The sequence below is a fragment of the Ctenopharyngodon idella genome, chromosome 8 (genome assembly GCF_019924925.1).
Source record: "Ctenopharyngodon idella isolate HZGC_01 chromosome 8, HZGC01, whole genome shotgun sequence".
NCBI classification, from domain to species: domain Eukaryota; kingdom Metazoa; phylum Chordata; class Actinopteri; order Cypriniformes; family Xenocyprididae; genus Ctenopharyngodon; species Ctenopharyngodon idella.
The window spans coordinates 9782840-9804020 of NC_067227.1; the positions used below are offsets into that span (position 1 = coordinate 9782840).

At 38.9% G+C, this 21181-nt stretch overlaps 2 protein-coding genes across 11 annotated transcripts in view; one reads left to right on the forward strand and one right to left on the reverse strand.

Annotated features, from left to right (window-relative positions):
• Positions 1-2388: 2388 nt before the first annotated feature.
• dcp1a (decapping mRNA 1A) lies at positions 2389-11592 on the reverse strand. Of its 2 annotated transcripts, none has more exons than XM_051903122.1 (10): positions 11350-11592; positions 10735-10775; positions 10505-10632; positions 10209-10275; positions 9970-10108; positions 6177-6269; positions 5633-6094; positions 4175-4219; positions 3472-3672; positions 2389-3387 (listed from the first exon to the last, which is right to left on the reverse strand). In XM_051903122.1, the coding sequence occupies exons 1-10, from the start codon at positions 11566-11568 to the stop codon at positions 3307-3309; spliced, it is 1476 nt and encodes a 491-aa protein (XP_051759082.1). In that variant the 5' UTR covers positions 11569-11592; the 3' UTR covers positions 2389-3306. The 2 variants fall into 2 exon arrangements, with proteins under 2 accessions (XP_051759082.1, XP_051759081.1); XM_051903121.1 differs by having other exon boundaries at positions 5606-6094; positions 11350-11591.
• A 3178-nt stretch (positions 11593-14770) lies between these two features.
• cacna1db (calcium channel, voltage-dependent, L type, alpha 1D subunit, b) overlaps positions 14771-21181 on the forward strand; it is a 63202-nt gene continuing 56791 nt past the window's right edge. For 8 of the 9 annotated variants that reach the window (XM_051901929.1, XM_051901934.1, XM_051901932.1 and 5 more), the window contains exons 1-2: positions 15020-15511; positions 19139-19487. In XM_051901929.1, the coding sequence (XP_051757889.1) occupies positions 15484-15511; positions 19139-19487 (377 nt within the window). In that variant the 5' untranslated portion in view covers positions 15020-15483. The other variant, XM_051901931.1, reaches the window with a different exon arrangement.

Below are 21181 nucleotides of genomic sequence, written 5' to 3' on the forward strand. Positions count from 1 at the left end.
GTTTCACTTGAACAGCTATTTCACCACACGAAACAACAAAAGAAAATCAATTAGTTTAGTAATGTGATAAACCTAAAGTAAACACTACCAACCGAAACCTCACCTTTACTACGTCGCTTCGGCCGCGGTGTCGCGCATGACGCCTGAACCGACGCGCTTTTCTTCGAAGTTTGATCGCTGCACTGACAGCCCACATCTCGCGTCAGAGGCTGTGGGACAGACAGACTCGATTAGCACTTGTGATATGCATTATGATGGTGATGATATAGCCATCTAGATACACTTACCTTCATGCTCTGTGGTGCCCCCACCGTGTAGACCGACGGAACGGCAGTATTCTTCAGGTACAGGACCTTCGCGAAGCCCATTTCGTACTGTGTTAAATTCTGGAAGCTCTCGGACGTGAAATGCCTCGAACACAGCCGCGAATTCACCGTCAATCCTTCCTCTTTAAAATGCAAAAACTCAAGCCAGCGGGCCCGTAACCAACGCGGTCTCGGGACACTGAACAGGGTTTTGTTAGGAAGACAACCGAAAACACACCTCTTTGCCATTTTCACCCAGTGCCGCAACTTCAGTTCTTTAACAACAACAATCTCTTCTTCTCCTGAGGTTAAATGGCGGTTGACAAACCAGCTTAAGTGCACTACCGCCACCAACTGGAGAGGAGCAGTAAAAATAATAATAAAAAGGGCTATATTTGAAACTTAAATTCTGTTATAGGCCTAAATCTTGTTAAAGTAATAAAAAAATCCTGTTAAAGTCAACATGAAATCAAAATGGATAATTCTATTTTTTTAATGGAATATTGCAGTATTTATTTTAAATGATTTATCTGTGCACATCATCATTATTGTTTTAAATTCATCTTCTCCTCCCTCTTGCAGCATCTCTTTTCTTCTCTGATGATGAGGGCGGGGCAACCTGTCACTCACATGAGATCCACCAATAGCAAACCACAGAGCGACACACGTCATAATCTGAAAACCACGCCCACCGGGGGGGACAATCCAACCGTCTCCATTGACTTTGTATAGCGTGAGGCTGCCTCCTTGTCATTTCTGACTTGTAACAAAAAACAGAACAATGTCTAAAAGCTGCTGTATTACAAGGTGTACAGAAAACAAGCTAAAAAACCCAGAACCAAAAACCCACAAGTTTTTATAAGCTGTCGACCCAAAAAACGAGCGTTTAAGGACTAAAAAGTGGATACAGGCGATTGAGACAGAGTGCGACATGACTATGAGAACTACGCCCACTGGAGGGGAACGTAAGCAGCGACAGGAAATATAATATATAAAACTGACATTTGAATATTTGACTTAACAGTGACAAAATGTTTACTGCACACGTAGGCTTACTGAGGCATACTGAGTGTCAGGATCCCAAAATTTACCCATTCTTCCTGCTGATGCTTCACGTCTTATTGCGTGTATCCACTTTTGTCTCCTTAAAGGCTGGCTTTTACGGTTCGGTAGCTTATAAAAACTTAGTTCTGGGTTTTTTAGCTTGTTTGCTGTACACCTTGTCACACAGCAGCTTTAAGGCATTGTTCTGTTTTTTGTTATAAGTCAGAAATGACAAGGAGGCAGCTTCACGCAATTGTTTTCCCCCCCCGGTGTGGGCGTGGCCTAAATGCGCTCCGTCTCTATTCCTCACAGACAAAATCAAGCCCCGCCCTACATTTGTTCTTGTTTGAGAAGCGTTTCACTCAGATATCCGACAATAAGGAAAACATCACAAACACAACACAACTCACTGCAGGTGAATAGAGTAAAAAATTAACCAATAGTTATCACCATCCTTCCCCAGGGAACTGATTACAATAACAATTGCAAACATTTTTTGTATTGCAAGTTTTCTAAAATGTTATGTTTAAATAAGCAAATGAGGCATTATTTACTTAAAAATGTGCTGATTTGCATACACTTCTAGTACCCAAATCTGAACATTGGATGAAATCTTGATGATTTATTATTTTTTTATTTTTTTTTGACATATTAGAGTCAAAGGATTTTACAGAGGGGATTTTGAAAAACTCATTTTGAGAAAACAGCCTTTAAAAATATGTATTGTAATTGTAATCTATAGATACAAATAAATAAAGTGCCAAAAAATAAATAAATAAATAAATAAATAAAAATAAATGCTTAAAGGTGGATTTTGGATGTTTTCTTACCACTAGTCTGAAAAAAACACAAAAACACAAAAGCCCAAAATTGAAGAAACAGCGTTTTAGCCTGTAGTGTCTTGCTTTAATAAAAGCGGCCCATAAGCAGGTCAGAATCCGCACATGGATCTAAACGTAGTAAATGCTTATGCGAGGCAAGAATGGAAGGCAGATTTTCTTGTAAAATCTCTGTAATAAAATACAAATAATGATCAAAATTATGGCAATAGTTTATTTGCACATGAACTCAAGACGAACCACTGTAACAGAATCCTGAAGCATTCGAGATAAGGTCTTATTAATTCATGTTAAGAGCGTTGCGTGAGAAGAGTACAGCCTTGCAGCAACACTGTCAACTTTCATTTGTGCTGAGCTTTTAAAATTCTCTCTGATATTCAAAAGCAAACTGTACAAAATAAGTTTATGCAATTCCCAATTTGTAAGTGTAAACACAATAAGTACATAAGCCTTGTGCGTATTAAAAAATACAATTCCTGCCAAGCAAACAAAAAAACCATGAACTAGTTAGTGCACACAGGAACAATTTCATTCTACCTTTAATGATGAAATTAAATGCACTTGTTAGATTATCTTGTCGTCTACATGGACAACTACTCTTCTGCTGTTGAGACAGACAACAACTATTAGAATCACATCTTAAACTAGATGATTAGTTCAGAATCTGACTTTAAATATCCCAATATTTCATATTACGGTCTGCAATTTAAAAAAGCAACACGTCACCACAGAATGTACAACCTGAACACAACGGTTCAACTGTGCCATCACGGGGGAAACGTTTAACTCTATTCATCTTTAATTTATGCATTCGTCATCTTTAGACTCAAATTAAACAATCGGGTTTGTAAGTAAAGAAGTAATAAGTGCACATCCTACTCTCAATGTCTTCAAAATCTGCGAGTTTTCAATCCAATACTCAGGGCTAAACAAACACACTGGTTTAACAGTAAAACACTACCGACACTGGGATACTGTATCATATCCATACGTCATAAATGAAAAGCAATTATCCAATGCTTCTTATTGCACAAGTCCCTTCCTTTTCATAACTGAACATAATTGAGCTGGTTGAAATAGTGAGATTGGCAGATGGGATGAATCCGAGACGGCTCCGGCTATAGCTTGATGTTGTTGAGGCCTTTAGAGAGGCTCTGTACGTAGGCCTCGTGGATCACACTGAGGAAATGAGCGTCGTTCTGCAAATAACAGAAGACAGACAAGTGACGACTGTGAATCCCCACTCAAGTGGTTGAATGTGTGTGCTGGCTGTGTGTTTGTACCTTGATGAGGTGAATGAGCGTATCCTGCAGCTGGCTGCGGCTGTACAGGGAGGAGGGCAGGTCTGTGCTGGGAAACGGGGCGGTGGGAGACGTCGGGGAGGCGGGGTTTTTGGGCAGCTCTGTTGTCTTGGTAATGGAGTGCTGAAATACACTTGGAGACAGTAGCAGTGAAGACTCCTCCCCCTGAACACCTGGCCCCGCCTTCACATGACAGAGAGAGAGATCAGAATGATCTCAGTCACTAACAACTGTGTGAATTATTCGTATGTATATACGCACAGGAAAACTTCTCAGGAAAAGTTTCCTGCCTAATTCACAACACATGCGTACAGACATGAATTTGTTCTTGAGGCCCTGATATACATCCAGCAAAGTCCTTCTTCGTTCTTTGCTTCTGATGCCATGTTTTCAGTCGCGGACGGACTGAACACAAGAAATTAACCGGAGCTGATTTCCACATCAAAGGCGGAGCCTCAGAGCCACACCCACCTCTGATGAAGTATATCAGGGCCTTTAACCACACTAAAATGTTAATGAATTTGGACTACTGAAGTATTCTCAATATGTGACCGTGTGCCAGAGGTTAGTAATTTACATAAAACCAAACAAACCATTTCCGCACAATCACAGGATGAAATCTCAGGCATCACACTGGTCATGTCAATATACTGTCACTGAACAACATATCAAAGAGTGGACTTACTTTGACTAGAGACGGGGACGGTGTGAAGGCGTTCACCTCTTTACTCTGTGCCAAAGACAGGAAGAGATGCAAAAACAAGACACATTTATAAGCCTTATTTAGTTGTTTATTCATTTTCTGATAAGCAAAATACTTTGAATAGATCATGTCAACAACCTTTTATTGTTATCGGCTTGTGTTGATGAATTTGATATTTTTCCTGCATTTTCCATTGCTGTACGTCAAAATGAATACAGATGCACAGTGCTCAATATTACGCAAAACTGAAAAAATATTATGTTAAATAATACAAGTATATAGCCGCGTTTCCACCGCAGGAACTAGGAACTTTGGGGTGGTACTCGGTGTGTTTCGACCGCAGGAATGAGGGTCTAAATGAAGTTCCGGGTAAAAATCTCCCTCTCGTGGTACTTTTTCAAAGTTCAGGAACTTGAACTTGGCGCTGAACATGCTGATTGGATGAGTTCACTTCACGCAGCATTTTATTTCAACCACTATTTTTAAAAGTCTGTTGTGGTGCGTGCAGTGAGAGTTGTTTGCTATTCAAATCAACAATGGAGTTGAAAAATACGACAGATGGACCGACGACGAGGTTCAGGCTTTAAGCTTATATGTAAGCTTATATCTTCTTCATGGTACTTTAGACCACAATGGAAATGCAGACAGCAACAGGTCTGAGGAAAAAATGTTCCTGGGACAAATCGTTCCAGGTAATTTCAGTGGAAACGTGCCTAACGTGCCTTTATTATCCAATTAAACCAAACTAATAAGGAATAAATGTCTGTTAATGCTAAGTGTTGAACTTGCTTCATCTGTGTTCAAACCATGGTTAATTACATTGACAAATAATTTGTCAATTTTTGTCTACAACACTTTTTTTTTTTCCACAGACGAAAATGAAACGATGACTAAATAAAAAACAGTTTTCTCTTGAATGAATGACTCACTCATAAAGACTTGTTTCATAACTGGATAAATCAGCATTCAATGACAAATACATTTTTAAGTCACTTGTCTCCACCTACTGGTGTAACGATATAATTAATACAATCTTTATTTGAAGCATCAAGTTACTTTCAAAAGGTGATTTACTCTATTTTGATCTCTACTGTAGACATCAGTGTTTATATCTGAACTATAAACTTTTATCCAGTACTTCTGAGACAGAAATAATGACACTGTGTGGTTGAAAAGACTGAAGCTGTTTCATATCTGTACATGACAACTGCTCTCTCTGGATCAGAACACAGATCTGAATGTTCGCTGTGATCGTGTTTGTCAAAGTTTAATATAGTTGTCATTTAAGAATAAGATCGTGTGGATGTTTGAATCGAGATCACGGTCTTTTTAATCATTAATCATGCAGCTCTAGAGCGCTTATATAAATAACTGCATCTGCTATTTCTGATTTAAAAAGAAAAAGTGACATACCATGAAAACATTGCTTGGCGTATTCACCTGTGCCGACGCTGCAGCCTTTCCTGTAAAGGGCACTGAAACTTTGCAGCCGGTTTCTCTGAAGCTCTGTGGCGTGACTAGAGGGCTGGGCATGAACCCTGGCAGTGACACGGCTGTCACATGACCATCTGTGAGAGGATTCATATATGCAGGAGGAAGCGGACCAGCCGAACCACGACGTGCCGACTGACCGCCAGACCCGCTGCCGCTCTCCTCTGTATTTGAAGCGGTTGTTCTTGGGTCTCGGCTGCTGCAACCCTGGAAAAGAGAGACCAACGCTGGGCCTCCTGGGTCCGAGGAGAGGCGAGGAGTGAGCAGAGGCTCCACGGAGCGGGGTGGAGGGCCGTACGTCAGTCCACGCATGCCTTCTCCCACAGCCGAGTTTGTCTGGGCCGGTTCTTTGGGCAAAGAGCTGCCAAAAAGCTCTTCCACTGTGATCTGCTTCACTACTGAGTGACTCGACTATGGAGCAGAAACAAACAGAGACTCTTTATAAAACACTGTTAGATGAGTGTTATGGGTGAAGGCGTGTGATCAGCAGTACCTTCTCCTGTTGAGCTCCTGTGACGTCGTCTCTCTTCTCCTGTGACGGCACAGATTCACAGCTCACCTCAACATCCCTCTCTGTCGACTGACTCTATAAACACAAACACACGTTATTAGTCACTTCATTCATCTACACTCTTTCTTCAGTCTGACTGTGGACAATCTCTCAGCTCAAACAGAAGCCGATAATCAGTTGGAACTATATTTTAAGTTATATTCACACATAATGTTCGAGGTTCATCATTTACAAGTTAAGCTCTATCAACCACATTTGTGGCACAATGTCTGTTATCACTTGCTCCTCTTTAAAAAAGCTGAATGAAAAAAATTATAGTAAGAAAATGCATTGAACATGAGCTCATTAACTTTTACCTCAGACTTCATTGGTTTGTTAGTTTCACCATATTTGATGTAGTTTTTGTTTGAACAATGTGAGAGTGAATAACTTCAGAAGACCTGGAATACATCAGTCGAGTAACCTGGATTAATCTTACACTAACTTTATTCCTTGACGGTTCTTGTATAGGCATTCGTGGATTATCCTCAGTGGAATGCGACACTTCCAGTATTTTTCCGGTTACTCCACATGGATGCATTTTTTAAAATCGACTACTCGAATTTAATCGAGGAATCATGACAGCCTAGAACTAAGGACTGTCTAAACTCAGTCAGAAAATGTAATCTTCTGTATAAAAACTGAGTTTTTACACTTTTACAGATGTTATAGTTGTTAAGTAAATTTTCTAAGTAAAGTAACTTTTAGTAACTTTTACTAAGTTTAGTAAATCTGCATCCCGACAGCAGACCAACTGCACACTTTTTTTGTCTTTTTTTAAATTTTTATTTTTTATTAAAATGACGGCCATGTTTTTCAAGGTACACCAATGTCATAATGGACTATGACAGCAACTGAGACAAAAACACTGCATGCCAATTTTGAAGTCAATCAGTCTCTTGTTTTGTTCAATTTAGTGCCACCAAGTGGTGCAGTCCCACTGCTTTTTTGTGTGTCCTCATGTTTTTAGAGTGCCCCCATGCATAAGCCTGTAAAATTTGGTGAAAATATCTCATTTCATTTATGAATTATAGACTTTTATATTTATGAGCATTAAGTAATGACCTATGTTTCTGATTTTGCTACGGTGGTTTCGTCTCGATCGGACTAACAGTTTTGAAGATATTCACGAAAGCTGTTTAAACGCTAAATCAAAACTTTGCACAAACCAGGCGAAACCTAGCATGTTTGGTATTTCTGGACTCGGCAAGGATTCAGGAGCCCAAGGAGATTACTCCCCTGAAAATAAATCAAACACATCCAGTTATAAGAATGTGAATATTTGATGGTCTGAAACTTCTCAGGCTCCTTCAGGGCATCGTGCTGGTGACCCATACAGAGTTTTGTAATGATACGCTAATGCATTCAAAAGATACAGCATTTTAGTACAAAATTCAAAATGGCTGGCATGGATATCATTAGACTGCCCCCAATCTAACGAGACCACTTTTATGATTTTGGGCCAAACTGTTTAGAAGTTATAATCAAAAATATAAATTTTTCATATATCCGGACCAGTAGGTGGCGCTGCGCTGAAACGCAGCATGTAACCTCAGGTCATGCTTGTGATGACCTGTACCAGATTTGGTCTGAATACGTTAAAGCATTGCGGAGATATAGCCTCACGTCCAATTTGGCAAACTTTTCGCCAAATTCGTTTGCGCGTTTTTCGAGAACGGTTGGGTTTATCTAAAAGAACGTTCCTTTTGATAACTTTTTGCCAGCATGGTCTGAAGATGATTGATTAAATTTTTATGAAAATCAGACGAACAGTCTAGGACAGCGTTTCTCAAAGTGTGGTGGGGAATAGAGACATGACAAGTGGGCTGCAACAAACAGGAGGAAATTTGGTAATTTTTGTGCCCATCTCTATTAACCTTTTGAGCGGCACGGTCCCTCATATGGGATTTATAACGTTCAGTGACGTCACATAACTGCCAGATTCAAACTGTGCTTTCGCGCTTTGGCTGGTGCAGAGCCAGAGACGGACGCGCTCAGCAGCGCTTGTCATTTATCACAACTATGCAGTGTTTTCAACAACATAATGTTTATTTTAGGCTTCAGACATTTAAAAATACATAAGTACTAGTAAAACAATACATGTAGAGCTTGTACAATACACAAGACATCTATGGAAGCAGCATAATAATCAATTCAAATATAATTTTAAGTTTTCAAATAAAATATAAGTTTTATTCATATCAGATACACATAGTGTAAGTAACTATAAAGTTTACTCTATTTTTCTCCCAGATCACCGGCCACTTACTTACATGAATTTTGGGAGAAACTGATGAATTCACGTTCTGTAAATCTGACTGACAGGACTCTCTTATGAATAAACATGGCGGCGCCCATCTCGCGTTATAGATCAAGATAATTTATTAAGGTTTTTAAATGACAAAACACACCCACTTACACGTATTTGAGAATCAGAATATCAGATAGTTGATGACATGGTAAGCAAGTTTGTCAATATTTTGAATAAAAAAGAAGAAACGAAAAAAAAGCGATACATCTGTCATAGTGTTATTGTGGCTGCGGCGTGTGACGTGACAAGCATGAAGCGTCGCCATGGAAACATACGGGGAAATGTTCTAAAATAATGGTCGCGTTCAAAAAAAAAAAAAAAAAAAACTCAGCTAGAATATTTTAATTTAATCTCACGCATGAAAGGCTTTAATCCTAATTCTATTTAATTATTATTCTTATTTATTTTTGAACAGTCTTTCATACAAAGTGATAATATAATTGCACTTTTATTTTCTCTATTTCAAAGTTTTTAATGCTGTTATTTGAAGTTAAAATGTTATGTTAATAAAATACATTTTAGCCTAGTTTATTGCCATTTTGTTGGGGCGATTGGGGACAGGTGGGGCTCCGAACTCTTTCCTACCTCCAAAGTGGGGAATGGCAGAAAAAGTTTGAGAAACACTGGTCTAGGAGGAGTTAGGAAAAGTAGGCTTTTTGCATAGGGTGCAATCGTCTTTAGCCAAGGAATAAGAGGGAAAAAAATTGTTTCTAGCTCTTATGCTTCAAAAGGTATTAGCATAAATGTAAGTGGGACTTTAGACAGTTGGTGGCGCTAGAAGGATTGAGTTAGAGACTCCAAATTTGCTGAGTTAAGACCTCTATCGCTGCGTCCGAAATCAAATAGTTCCCTACTATACAGTATATGAAAAACCAACAGAGTAGTATGTCCGAATTCATAGTATTCGAAAAACAGTAGCCGAAAAGTCCCCGGATGACCTTCGGATGCGCATTCGATGGACACTTTACTATCCCATTAAGCCACAGGTGAGGATTTATGAATGGAGGTGAAGCGATGCAACTGACGCTGGTAGGTCACATGATAATGACAACATGGTGGATGTAGTACGTCTGGATTACACTCAAACTACACACACTCATACTATATAGAACAAACTTTTTTAACGGTCATGAACTCAAATTCAAATGTAGTACATGATTTCGGACGCACCGTCTTTTTACCATACGGTTCTGTTGGCTGCCATAGACTCCGTGGCAGAATAATAATAATAATAATAATAATATGAAAACTAACAGATACAATAAATGCTATCGCACCATTCAGTGCTTGGCCCCTAATAATAATAATGATAATTCTCCACAACATGGACAATCAGGTGTAGGTGCTTCCAATTAGACCAGAATCCTGCTGTGAAAGTGAAGAACAATAAAGCCGAAGGGAAATCAGACGTGAGGTCCATCATACCCTCTGATACTCCTCTTTCGCCCTGCTGAGCAGCTCCAGGATGTCTGTGGGTTTGGTCTGAACACACCCGTTCGTCCTGCCGCTCGAGCCTCCGTCGGGCGACACGCGATGCGCTCGCAACGCCTCCTGTTTAACTATCCTACACACAAACACAAGTTAGACTGCAGGATCTGACAGGCATGAGTCTGAACATTCACACAATCACCAGTTGACAATTTATGTCAAACACCCATACTCACTGTAGCATGAGCTGCGCGATCCGCTGGCAGTCGGCCTTATCGTAGAACCAGATGCTGTAGATGCCCACTGACACACAGAGAGACAGAGCAATGAAGCAACAAAGGAGACGTTTAAACACAAACAGGTGAAGTGTGGTTGTGCTGTGGTTATCATGTGAACGCTTACAGCAAAGAGTGACACCGAAAACAACACAACAATTATTCAGCTGATCGTTACATTACAGAGCGTTACGGTAAAATATCTACTGCTAAACAATCTAAGCCTTGGAGGCTAATGACAGATGAACACATCTTACAGTTGCCGTTCCTGTACAGTAGGAACGGGTCCTGGAGCTGGAACTCCAAGTCTTTATTGATCGGCTCCACTAGATTTTCTGTACTCAGACGGTTCATAATCGTGAAGCCATGGTGAGGGGAAGCCGACCTGCGGAGAAACACAGACATCATCATCATCACACTACATGACCGACCAGGCGGTTTAATGATACCGACATCAACATTCACAGTTCAGTCAGTCGACGCTCACCTGGCGTAAACAAATAACGTGCCTTCAATCTCAGTCTTCTCCTGCAGTGAGAGAGATGTGTTAGTTTTCAAACAGATCTCTCATTCAACACTAACACAATGATGGCAGATCATGAACAACACAAACACAACTGCTCTGGGTTTAATGATTCACTGTCGGACTGAAGCTGTGATCTGTGGAAGCACATTCACCACCTGAGGAATAAAGCTGAATTATGACAAACAGTCATGATTATGACATACTAAGTCACAATAATGACAGACAAAATGAAATGGAACTAAGATAAAAAGTCTAAATTATGACATAGAAAATCTTTTTATCTCATAATTATTTGACTTTTTTCTCATGGGCTTCCATGGATATCAATTTTACTTGCAGAAGACTTTATTGACAGAAACTGATCTCTGTTTATCTAACTGCTAATAACATTGATATTCCAGCAAACCTACACGCTGCAATAATTCCGTCGTGTGTTCTTTATGAATTTATGTACACATAAACATACATCAGACCCCATAAGGGTGATTCTGGGCTAGTGGCGTTGTTGTTATTAGCAGCTGCAGGCTAAATGACATGCGCGCGCTGATAATAAGGCGACACATTTTCAACTCTCACCCATTCGTTTGCTTTGGAGTTGAAGGTGTAGAGCGCGACCTGTCCGGTGACGTCCAGCAGTTTGACGATGTAGGGGTCATACTGCTGTAGAGCCGCCAGACTCATGAGCTGCCCCGCTTTATTCACACTCTCCATCTTCACTGTGACTGTACGGAATACATTCAGACGAACGCTTCTTCTGCTGCTTCTTCTTCGTTGGGGTTTTGCGGCAGTTGACATCCGAATCGTTGCATTACTGCCACCTTCTGTTCCAGGTTCCGTTTATTTCACAGTCGCTTGTGTAGTCCAGTTTCTTTTAGAAAATTAAATAGACATTTACTACCTTGTTTGCTCTCTGTACACTAAAATACTTTTAATATTGTTCTCTATTCGTCCTATTTTCCGTAAGTGAGGACGAACACTTCCGCTTGCCGTTTTCTTACGTGCTTCGGCACACTAATATCTCTTTAAAACGGCATGTACAATAATGTACATTTATGCATGGAATCCAATTTCCTCCACATAAGGAAAAAAATCATGCTTTGGTAACTTAATTATAGTTATAGCCTAAGTGTTACTGTATAATGACTCTCTCTAAAAAATGATTGCATTACTACTACTTTCTAAATCCCATATTAACCTCGAACAATAGCCTACCGTGATATACATGAAACTTTTAATTCTTTTAAATATTATAAAATTGACTGACCAAAGTATTTAAAGGGAGGTTACATATACATTTTAACATTAGACGTTAAATGTTGATGTTAAATCCTCTATTATCTTGTATTGAACAGAATTTAATGCAATTACATCAGAAGTAACTAACAGAAAAAGTAAGAGTAATCCCTAACTTTTTCAAGGAAAAGTAATTAAATTACAGTAATTGATTACACCCAACAATTGTTATGATATATTAAGTCATAATTATGAGATAAAAATTCAAAATTATGACCAAAGTCCCTAAAACGGTATTTTTCAGGCTGGATCAAGCTAATGCGCATGCGCAGTCATAACTGACCCTTCGCCGGGAGTTTGATTGACAAGCGATCTAACCAATCATAACGCCGAATCCGCCATTTTGTCCGACAAAGCAGTCAGGAGTTAGAAGATTAACTTCGGTGGACTTGAACTTAAAAAATGGTGTGTATTGATGTCTTTCCGCGTTTTAAACAACATTCCTTCTCATGTTCATTCATGTTTATTTGATGCTATAAATGAACTAGTAGGAAGAGATGATCAGTTCATGAGCCGCCTGAACTGAAGCCCTACAGCGATCTGTCAGGACACATTAAAGAGCCACAAAACGGTTTTTATTATTCGAATTTCTTTAAAAAAAAAAACACACACAGTTTGAAAGCTGGGACATTGTTTAATATCATAAGTAACCTGCTCTGTCTTGTCTGTCGACGTGTTGTCAGTGTCCTCTTTGCTCCGCGATGTATTTTTCACTTTATTTAGAAGGCGGGACTTATTCCGCCATATACCACTTGCCATTGCGCGTTGCACTTCCTCCCATTCCAAACAATCCAAGTGACGCATCTTGTGTTATTCTACAGTCTTTGATTATGAGATATTGACATTAATATTTTCAAACATCCTGCTCTGCAAAAACCAACTTCTCTGATGACGTCAGTTTGACGGTTAGGTTGAATATCCTTAACCACGCCCCTCCAACCGTCAGTCTGCTACGAGCGCCCTTTTTGTAGGCCAGCCCGGAAGTTAGCGGCGCACGGGTTCCCTCGATCGAAAGCCTATGCATTTTTCCTAAAGACTTTTAGAAAATGGCAAAAAATAAGCTCTGTGTTTAACAAAGGGTCATGACACTTACACGTTTTGTCTGTCAAGATAATCTTTACAAATTAACACAACAATTATACATTTTGAAGCCTAAATAAAGTGGTCAGATATAAAAAGCTAACAGTAGGCTATAAACAGACTACAGCACACCATGGTCGTGGATCAACGTCACCACCACCAAGCTTCCTCAAACTTTATTTAAAAAACAACTTTATTTAAAAATATGCTCGCTGATTATGATCTGCGCTGTGTATGAATACTTATCCGCTCTTTCATGAGAAATGCTGTCCAAATGTCCTGTTTGTCATGATGACGTCTAAAGTCCCCACCAAAGGAAGTAGTCCCTTTTAGCAATTTGTTAGCAACCGCCGTTTTTAAGACAGAATAAAGGTTTAAAAAATCACAAGCGGGTTATTACTGGTGTGTTTCATGTCATAGATCAAAACGTGAAAATATTTAGAGGCTTTGTTAACCACAGACCTTATTTCAGGCGATTTAGCAAATACCCATTCAAAAAACCCATTGACTTCGGGGCGATGGAACCGAAAGTCCTAAAATGCTAACTCACTTCCGGGTTTTGCCTACAAAAACACGTCATTCCTGAGGTACTCTATTCAATGATCATTGTAAGTACTGTACATACTGTAATGTAAATAAATGTGCACTAGAAAGTATTTATATAAATGTACTAATTCCAAAAAGTAGTAGCTTACTTGATATAGACTGAAAAGAAAGTCGTCAGTCTCTACAGAACTATTTTCACTTGTGGTTTTTGGAGTATTGGATTTATTTGAATGCAACAATAAACTATATGAGCTGTTTTAATGGACTTAATAACCCTTTAAGTCCATTAAAACAGCTCATTAAAACAGTTCACCCAAAAATGAAATTTCTGTCACCCTCATGTCGTTCCACACCCGTAAGACCTTCGTTCATCTTCAGAACACAAATTAAGATATTTTTGCTGAAATTCGAGAGTTTTTTTTATGCTCTATTGAAAGCAACGAAATTACCACATTCAAGGTCCAGAAAAGTATATACGTTTACGTTCGTAAACACTTAAGCTCTGCAACGTAAAAAGCATAGCAGAATGACGGGAGAGATGAATTTGCTGAATAAAGTCATTATTTTTGTTTTGTTTTTGCGCACAAAAAGTATTCTCGTCTCTTCATAACATTAAGGTTGAACCACTGCAGTCACATGACTGTTTTAACGACGTTTTTACTACTTTTCTGGACCTTGAATGTGGTAATTTCGTTGCTTTCAATAGAGGAAAAAAACTCTGATTTTATCAGAAATATTTTAATTTGTGTTCTTACGGGTGTGGAACGACATGAGGGTGAATAATTAATGATGACAGAAATTTCATTTTTGGGTGAACTAACCCCTTTAATAGCTCAACAGCTCAGGGATTTATTCTTCTTTATCGTTCAGATGTAAAATGTGATGTTGTTGAGACACCGCAAGAGGTCGCCGTTACACAGAGACGCGCGTTTTGTGTAAATTAAACCGCTAAAACTATGAAAACAAACCACGCTAAGGTGATTTTGTATCACTGTACAGCTAGAAATTAATTTCTTGACATTAGATCCTATTTAAGAGTTTATCTTTACGACTAATCAATGCTTATGGTAAAACATCATAATCAGACAGATCACTTTTTAATGAAATATCAGCGCGCGCGCGCTCCATTCGCTTCCGCTCAGCAGCAGCACAGAAGGCTCGAGTCAGAGGATTAATATGGGATTATCTGCTACAGACAGGTAATCCAAGCCACACTCCCTGACATTCCCCTGGGCTTCAACATATGGCCATAATGAGCAGAAAACATCACGCACTCAGTCAGTGAGAGAGAGAGATGACGTTCATACTGGGAATCCGAGGTAAGATTCAGCTGAATTTGATCTGGAAATGGAAACAGATTTCTGTTGCTTAAGTATAGTCCTGCAGCATTGCACAGTGAGTCAAAGGCCTGGGAGAGGCTAAGTGACCTGTTGCAAAGCCTGTTAGATGTCCTGCAAAGGTAATTGAATATTCCTGGCAACTATATTCCCCGAACACGGGCTTAATTTAAAACAGACGTACAACTGACAAAAGCCAAACCAGTTTCTCTAATTTGGTCCGAACGGAATAAGATCGCTCTAGGGATCTGTGAGGATGTGTGTGATCGCTTCTAATGGTGGATTTAATCTCTATCGCGGGTGAAGCGCGTGCTCGACACCCGGATGTTGCGGAGATGCTTCAGCATCAGCATCATCCACAGCGCTCTGAACATGATGGATAAGATGGTGTGATATAATCACACCAACTGGACTGTAACAACCGATAAAACAGGTTTTCAATGTGGAGGAGGGGATGGACGAGCCAGAGGAACCGACTGAAGGTAAACAAAAATCCAGATGTGACTTCGCATTAAATTCGTTTAATATTTAAAGCGCTTAACTGAGCGAAACTGGTGCTGTACTGCTGTGTTTAAAGTGAGGTGTAGATGTGCGTGTCAAACTTGTGCAGAACGCATCAGTGCACATCATGGTGGTTCAACTGGACATCACCCAGATAACAACATGTGCGAGGAACGTTATTTCTGAATGCTCTCTGAACGTGCAGGTTTTAAAATGTTTTAAACGCGTTTTTTCTTGGTTATGCGAACGCCATGGAAACATTCCATTTTGTCATTCTTCAGTCATTATGGGAACGTTACTTTTGAATGTTCTGAAACAAAACGTTAGACAAACATCCAGCTAAATGTTTCAGGTAAGAACGTTCCATGAATGATGTATAAATTATGTTTTTGTGCTAACGTTTTGAGAACATTATTAAAGACCAGACAACTTTGAACGAACTCTCTATTAACTGAACGTTCCCTGTTGGCTGGGCATAAATATACATGAATGTGTAATGAATTATATGGGCCATCCTACAGAACTGGTGCAAACTGCTGTCCCACAAACAAAAAACACATCTAAAAAGCATTTAAGTATTCAAATTTTACATGTTTACTAAGATCCTTCTATTATCTGTTGAATCCCACAATAATATTTAAAATATCAGTAAGATTAATATATATAAAATCATCATTTATTGGGTACTTTCAATTTCAAAAGTGAAAATGATATTTAAATAATTTTTGCAATTTTGTCCATTGTTGTTTTTAAAAAATATATTTTTTGAGTTAAAATCCTGTAATGTGATGTGGTCACTACCAACACATTACTGTCACTACCGAAACATGGGATGTTTTGTCAAAAAGTATGTTGAATTCTCAACTAAGATGTTTTATAGTGTTTGGTTCAATGTTTATTCAAACTAATGAATCCTTCACTTTGAAATCAGTATGATAAACTTTATGACTTTTACAAAGAAAGATTGGATTCAAAATACAACAAATCTCATAAATTACACTTGAAATATTGTTAAAATTGTAATTGTTATTGATTTACCTGTGAACACTTTTTTAAAAAATAGCAAAATATATATTTACAAGGTAGATGTAAACAAAATCTTAATAGGTCAATGTAACCCTTCTTATTAAATTATTTATTATTGTGTTTCAGTAGTGACAAATTTGGGGAGAGGAAAAATATTCCAAACTTTCTGAAAATACAATATGAGAATTAACTGTAATTACTAGAAATGTGTACCTACAATTTGCATACATAGAAAATTTGTGGAAAAGACACGTTTTTTTTTTCTGTAGAATAGCCCATATATATATATATATATATATAAAACGAGGCAGTGTCTGAAAAAACTGGATGAGAAAATAATCGTTATTACAAAAATAAAACAACACAAATATTACAAAATGTGACATTAAAAAGCATAAAAGTCACTGGTTTTTCTAAAGAAACACAGTCCAACAGCAGCACCAGCAGGCAAACTTACAGCAGGAGGCTGTTTTAACAGACCCCCTGTGCGGTGGGTTTAGTGGGGGGTAATTGAGAATGAATGGGGGAAAGTCACGTGAGAGAAGGCAATGCCTCCATCGCACTATGATTGGATGCAATTGGTTATGATTGGATATGATTGGTTTTCGCAATAAATCCTGCCTCTTGTGTGCGTTCTTGAATCAGCCTGAATGAAGACAATAATGGTGTTAATGGGAAGACTAGTTTAAAAAGTAAGTAAACAGCTTAGCCACTTAGGTATCACCACTTTATGTCACGTCAAAATCAAACTTGAAATGGCCTGAAAACATGCGGGGTTTTTATTGAGCAATCAGCCTGGGGAAAATCTTCGTGTCTGTGACCAGTGTGTGCAAGCTTGATTACCGGAAATATGTTGAGTATTAAAAAGAATAGCTGAACATTAGTTCACAAATAATATATATTGTAAATTGTTACTGCCTTTAGTTATTATTTTGGAATATAGTGCTGTCAGACCGATTAATCATGATTAGCCTATTCACATCTAAGCTCTTAAAGTTGTAAACCTGATACCAGGTTCTGAATTGTGTTATTATGATCGTCCTTTAACTTTATTTAAAAGTCCTGGTGGAACATTAACAGTCATATGTGGTATCTTTTTCAAAGCTTAGACCCTCTATATATATTAGTGTTGTCGTGTTTTTATTCTAACATAAATGTTTGTAAATGTATAATATAAATGTGTGTGTGTGTGTGTGTGTGTATATACAGTTGTGGTCAGAATTATTGGCACCCTTGGTAAATATGATCAAAGATGACTGTAAAAATAAATCTGCATTGTTTATCCTTTTGATTTTTAATTCATAAAATTAGCAAAAATCTAACCTTTCATTGAAGGAAAAGAATTGAAAGTGGGGGGAAAATCACATTATGAAATAAATGTTTTTCTCCAAAACATGTTGGCCACAATTATTGGCACCCTTTTATTCAATACTTTTTGCAACCTCCTTTTCCCAAGATAACAGCTCTGAGTCTTCTTCTATAATGCCTGATGAGTTTGGAGAACCTGACAAGAGATCAGAGACCATTCCTTCATACAGAATCTCTCCAGATCCTTCAGATTCCAGCTCCATGTTGGTGCTTCTTCTCTTCAGTTCACTCCACTCATTTTCTTTAGGGTTCAGGTCAGGGGACTGGGACGGCCATGGCAGAAGCTTCATTTTGTGCTCAGTGACACATTTCTGTGTTGGTTTTGATGTTTGTTTTGGATCATTGTCCTGATGGAAGATCCAACCACGGCCCATTATAAGATTTCTAGCAGGGACAGTCAGGTTTTGATTTTTTATCTGTTGGTATTTGATAGAATCCATGATGCCATGTATCTGAACAAGATGTCCAGGACCTCCAGCAGAAAAATAGGCCCACAACATTAAAGATCCAGCAGTATATTTCATTGTACACATGGGGTACTTTTTACCCCTGTGTGCACCAAACTCATCTGGTGGGTTTGCTGCCAAAAGGCTCTTTTTTTAGTTTCATCTGACCATAGAAGCGAACAACTTGTGGTGATGTAGGTACTGTTTGATAATTTTTTTTTAGGCTTTCTGAGACTCAAGACTCAACTAATCTCTGCAGTTCTCCAGCTGTGATCCTTGGAGAGTCTTTGGCCACTCAAACTCTCCTCCTCACCCCGCATTAGGGCGATTTAGACACACGTCCTCTTTCAGGCAGATCTGTATCATCTTTAGTTGATTGGAACTTCTTAATTATTGTCCTGATGATGGAAATGGGGATTTTCAATGCTTTAGCTATTTTCTTACAGCCACTTTCTATTTTGTGAGGCTCAACAATCTTTTGTGGCCAACATGTTTTGGAGAAAAGCATTTATTTCATAATGTGATTTTCCCCCCACTTTCAATTCTTTTCCTTCAATGAAAGTTTTAAGATCAAAAGAATAAACAATGCAGATTTATTTTTATAGTCATCTTTGATCATATTTACCAAGGGTGCCAATAATTATGACCACCACTGTATATATATATATATATATATATATATATATTTATGAATCATACTAATAATATCTGTTTATTTTCACTTGCAACTGCTTGTATTCTCAAAGACCATTCGTTTTCTCTTTTCAGGGGCAAACTATGCCAGTGGCAGCAGAGCCTCTGTCTCCAGTGAAGCCCCGCCCACCTGGACAGAAGGGCCGTCAATCACCAGCCATCACTCTCCGGCCCGGGCCGCCGCTCTCTCCTGGCAGGCAGCGATTAACGCCGCAAGACAATCTCAGGGTGTCCCAAAGACCACAAACTCCTCCGCGCCTGCGAGCGTTGCTCCGGTCAGCTCTCTGGCCCAGAGGAAACGGCAGCAATACGCCAAAAGCAAGAAACAGGGAAGCATCACTAATAGCAGACCTCCAAGAGCACTTTTCTGCCTGACTCTCAATAACCCTGTGCGCAGAGCCTGCATTAACCTAGTGGAGTGGAAGTATCCTTACATCAGCGCTGATATGACACAGGGATGTGATCTTCAGTTACTCTGACCTGTAGGAAAGGTGTTTATTTACAGAGTCAAATTTGCAGTCTGGTTATCAACACAGTGCATTCACCACATGACCTAAAGGCAGAGTAAAAGTGCTGTCATCATTCACTCGCCAAAACTCGTATGCTTTTCACTTTTCTGAGGAACACACACAAAAAACCAATGAAGTTTGATGTTAGTGAGGTCAGACCTCATTGATTCAGTGAGACTTGGAAAAAGCACAACAGTTTAAGTCACCTTCCTGTGCATTTTAGAGCTTGAAACTTTTAAACCCAATTGACTTTTATTTTACACTCTTAAAAATAAAGCTTTCAAAAGCAGGTTTTCACTGGACTGCCGTAGAAGAACCATTTAAAGGGCCTTTTGTGGAATGGAAAGTTTCCAAGGTTCCATTAAACCACTGATGCAAATAAAGAACTTTTGAAGTGTGTATGGAGAAAAAGACCTGAAACAGCTGAATCTTATTTTGTGTTCCACAGAAGGGGGAGAATCATATGAGTTTAGAGCGACGTTCCGATCGCAGTACTCACTCCGAAGGACAGAGATGGAGGGAGCAGGGCAGGCGTGTTTCATAATGTTCGTTTGTTTGTTCACCTTCATTTAGTTGAGAGTTATTATTGTCTTATTTACAGTGATGGCCTGGCAGTGCAGCCCTTTTAGAAGGGAGCAATGAAAGACAACATCATTTCCTCATTACATTACCAATTATAAAAATGGCAACATATTCAGTTATTAATATTTCATTGGTTCTCTCTTGTTTTTGCTTGTGTTCATAATTTCTTGTATGACATCCTGGCCAAAAAAGTTATGGCGGCACAATTTGGCATGTTTCACTGCGTTGACTCTAAGCACAACTACACAATATTCTGTGCAGGGCTTGACATTATTTCAGCAGTGGCGTGTAACGCAGTCTCTCCTACTAGACACTTTGGTGGGTTAAATTTTATAAAATATAGGCTATATATTTTTCAATTGTAGTCTTTTAAAAAGGCATCTGAAATAATAAACAAAGTGCAATGTAGTGTTGTCAAAAATATCGAAACCAATACTAATTTTCCGCAGAATAGACACACGATACCAGCTGCTCTTTCTCTCTCTCATCTCTCTGACAGCGAGTCGATACACAAACCGCCTCATTTCATTATATCCAGATGAATATTGTTGGTGTTACAAGGCTTGAATTTCGGCGTATTGCTCATAATTTTACTCATTCCTGCAGATTTTGTTCTCACACCCAAAGTGCGCCACATAAAGCTGCCTCTCAGTACTAGACTGAGTTCTTTTTCACTGCTTATTGCACTTAAACAGTCAAATACACGAAATAATGTCAAAATGCCGGTCTTGGTGAGAATTCACGTAAACACAGTCTGTTATGTTTGAAGTGAATGTAAACAGTTGAGAAAGAAAACGCATGTGTAACAGTATAATGGATCCGTGCGTCAGGTCTTAAAGTGACAGCAGCCTAATAAACCTGCTGCCAAATTATGAGATAATATTAAAAATATCTATATGGCAGTTTTTCCCCATGGTATCAATGTCAAAATTTGTAGCCAGTGAACATGCTGAGTAGATAGTAACTTTGGAAAACCACTAGCCACAGTGGCTGGTGAGCAAAAAAGTTAACGTCAAGCCCTGTGTGT

Excerpts from the sequence above, each read along its gene's own strand:
- dcp1a (XM_051903121.1), bottom strand. The coding sequence starts at position 11,568 with ATGTCAACTGCCGCAAAACCCCAACGAAGAAGAAGCAGCAGAAGAAGC. Across the intron at positions 6,095-6,176 it reads CAGGAGCTCAACAGGAGAAG|TCGAGTCACTCAGTAGTGAA; the intron begins GTACTGCTGATC and ends TCTGCTCCATAG. Across the intron at positions 3,673-4,174 it reads CGTCCCCGTCTCTAGTCAAA|GCGGGGCCAGGTGTTCAGGG; the intron begins GTAAGTCCACTC and ends TGTCATGTGAAG.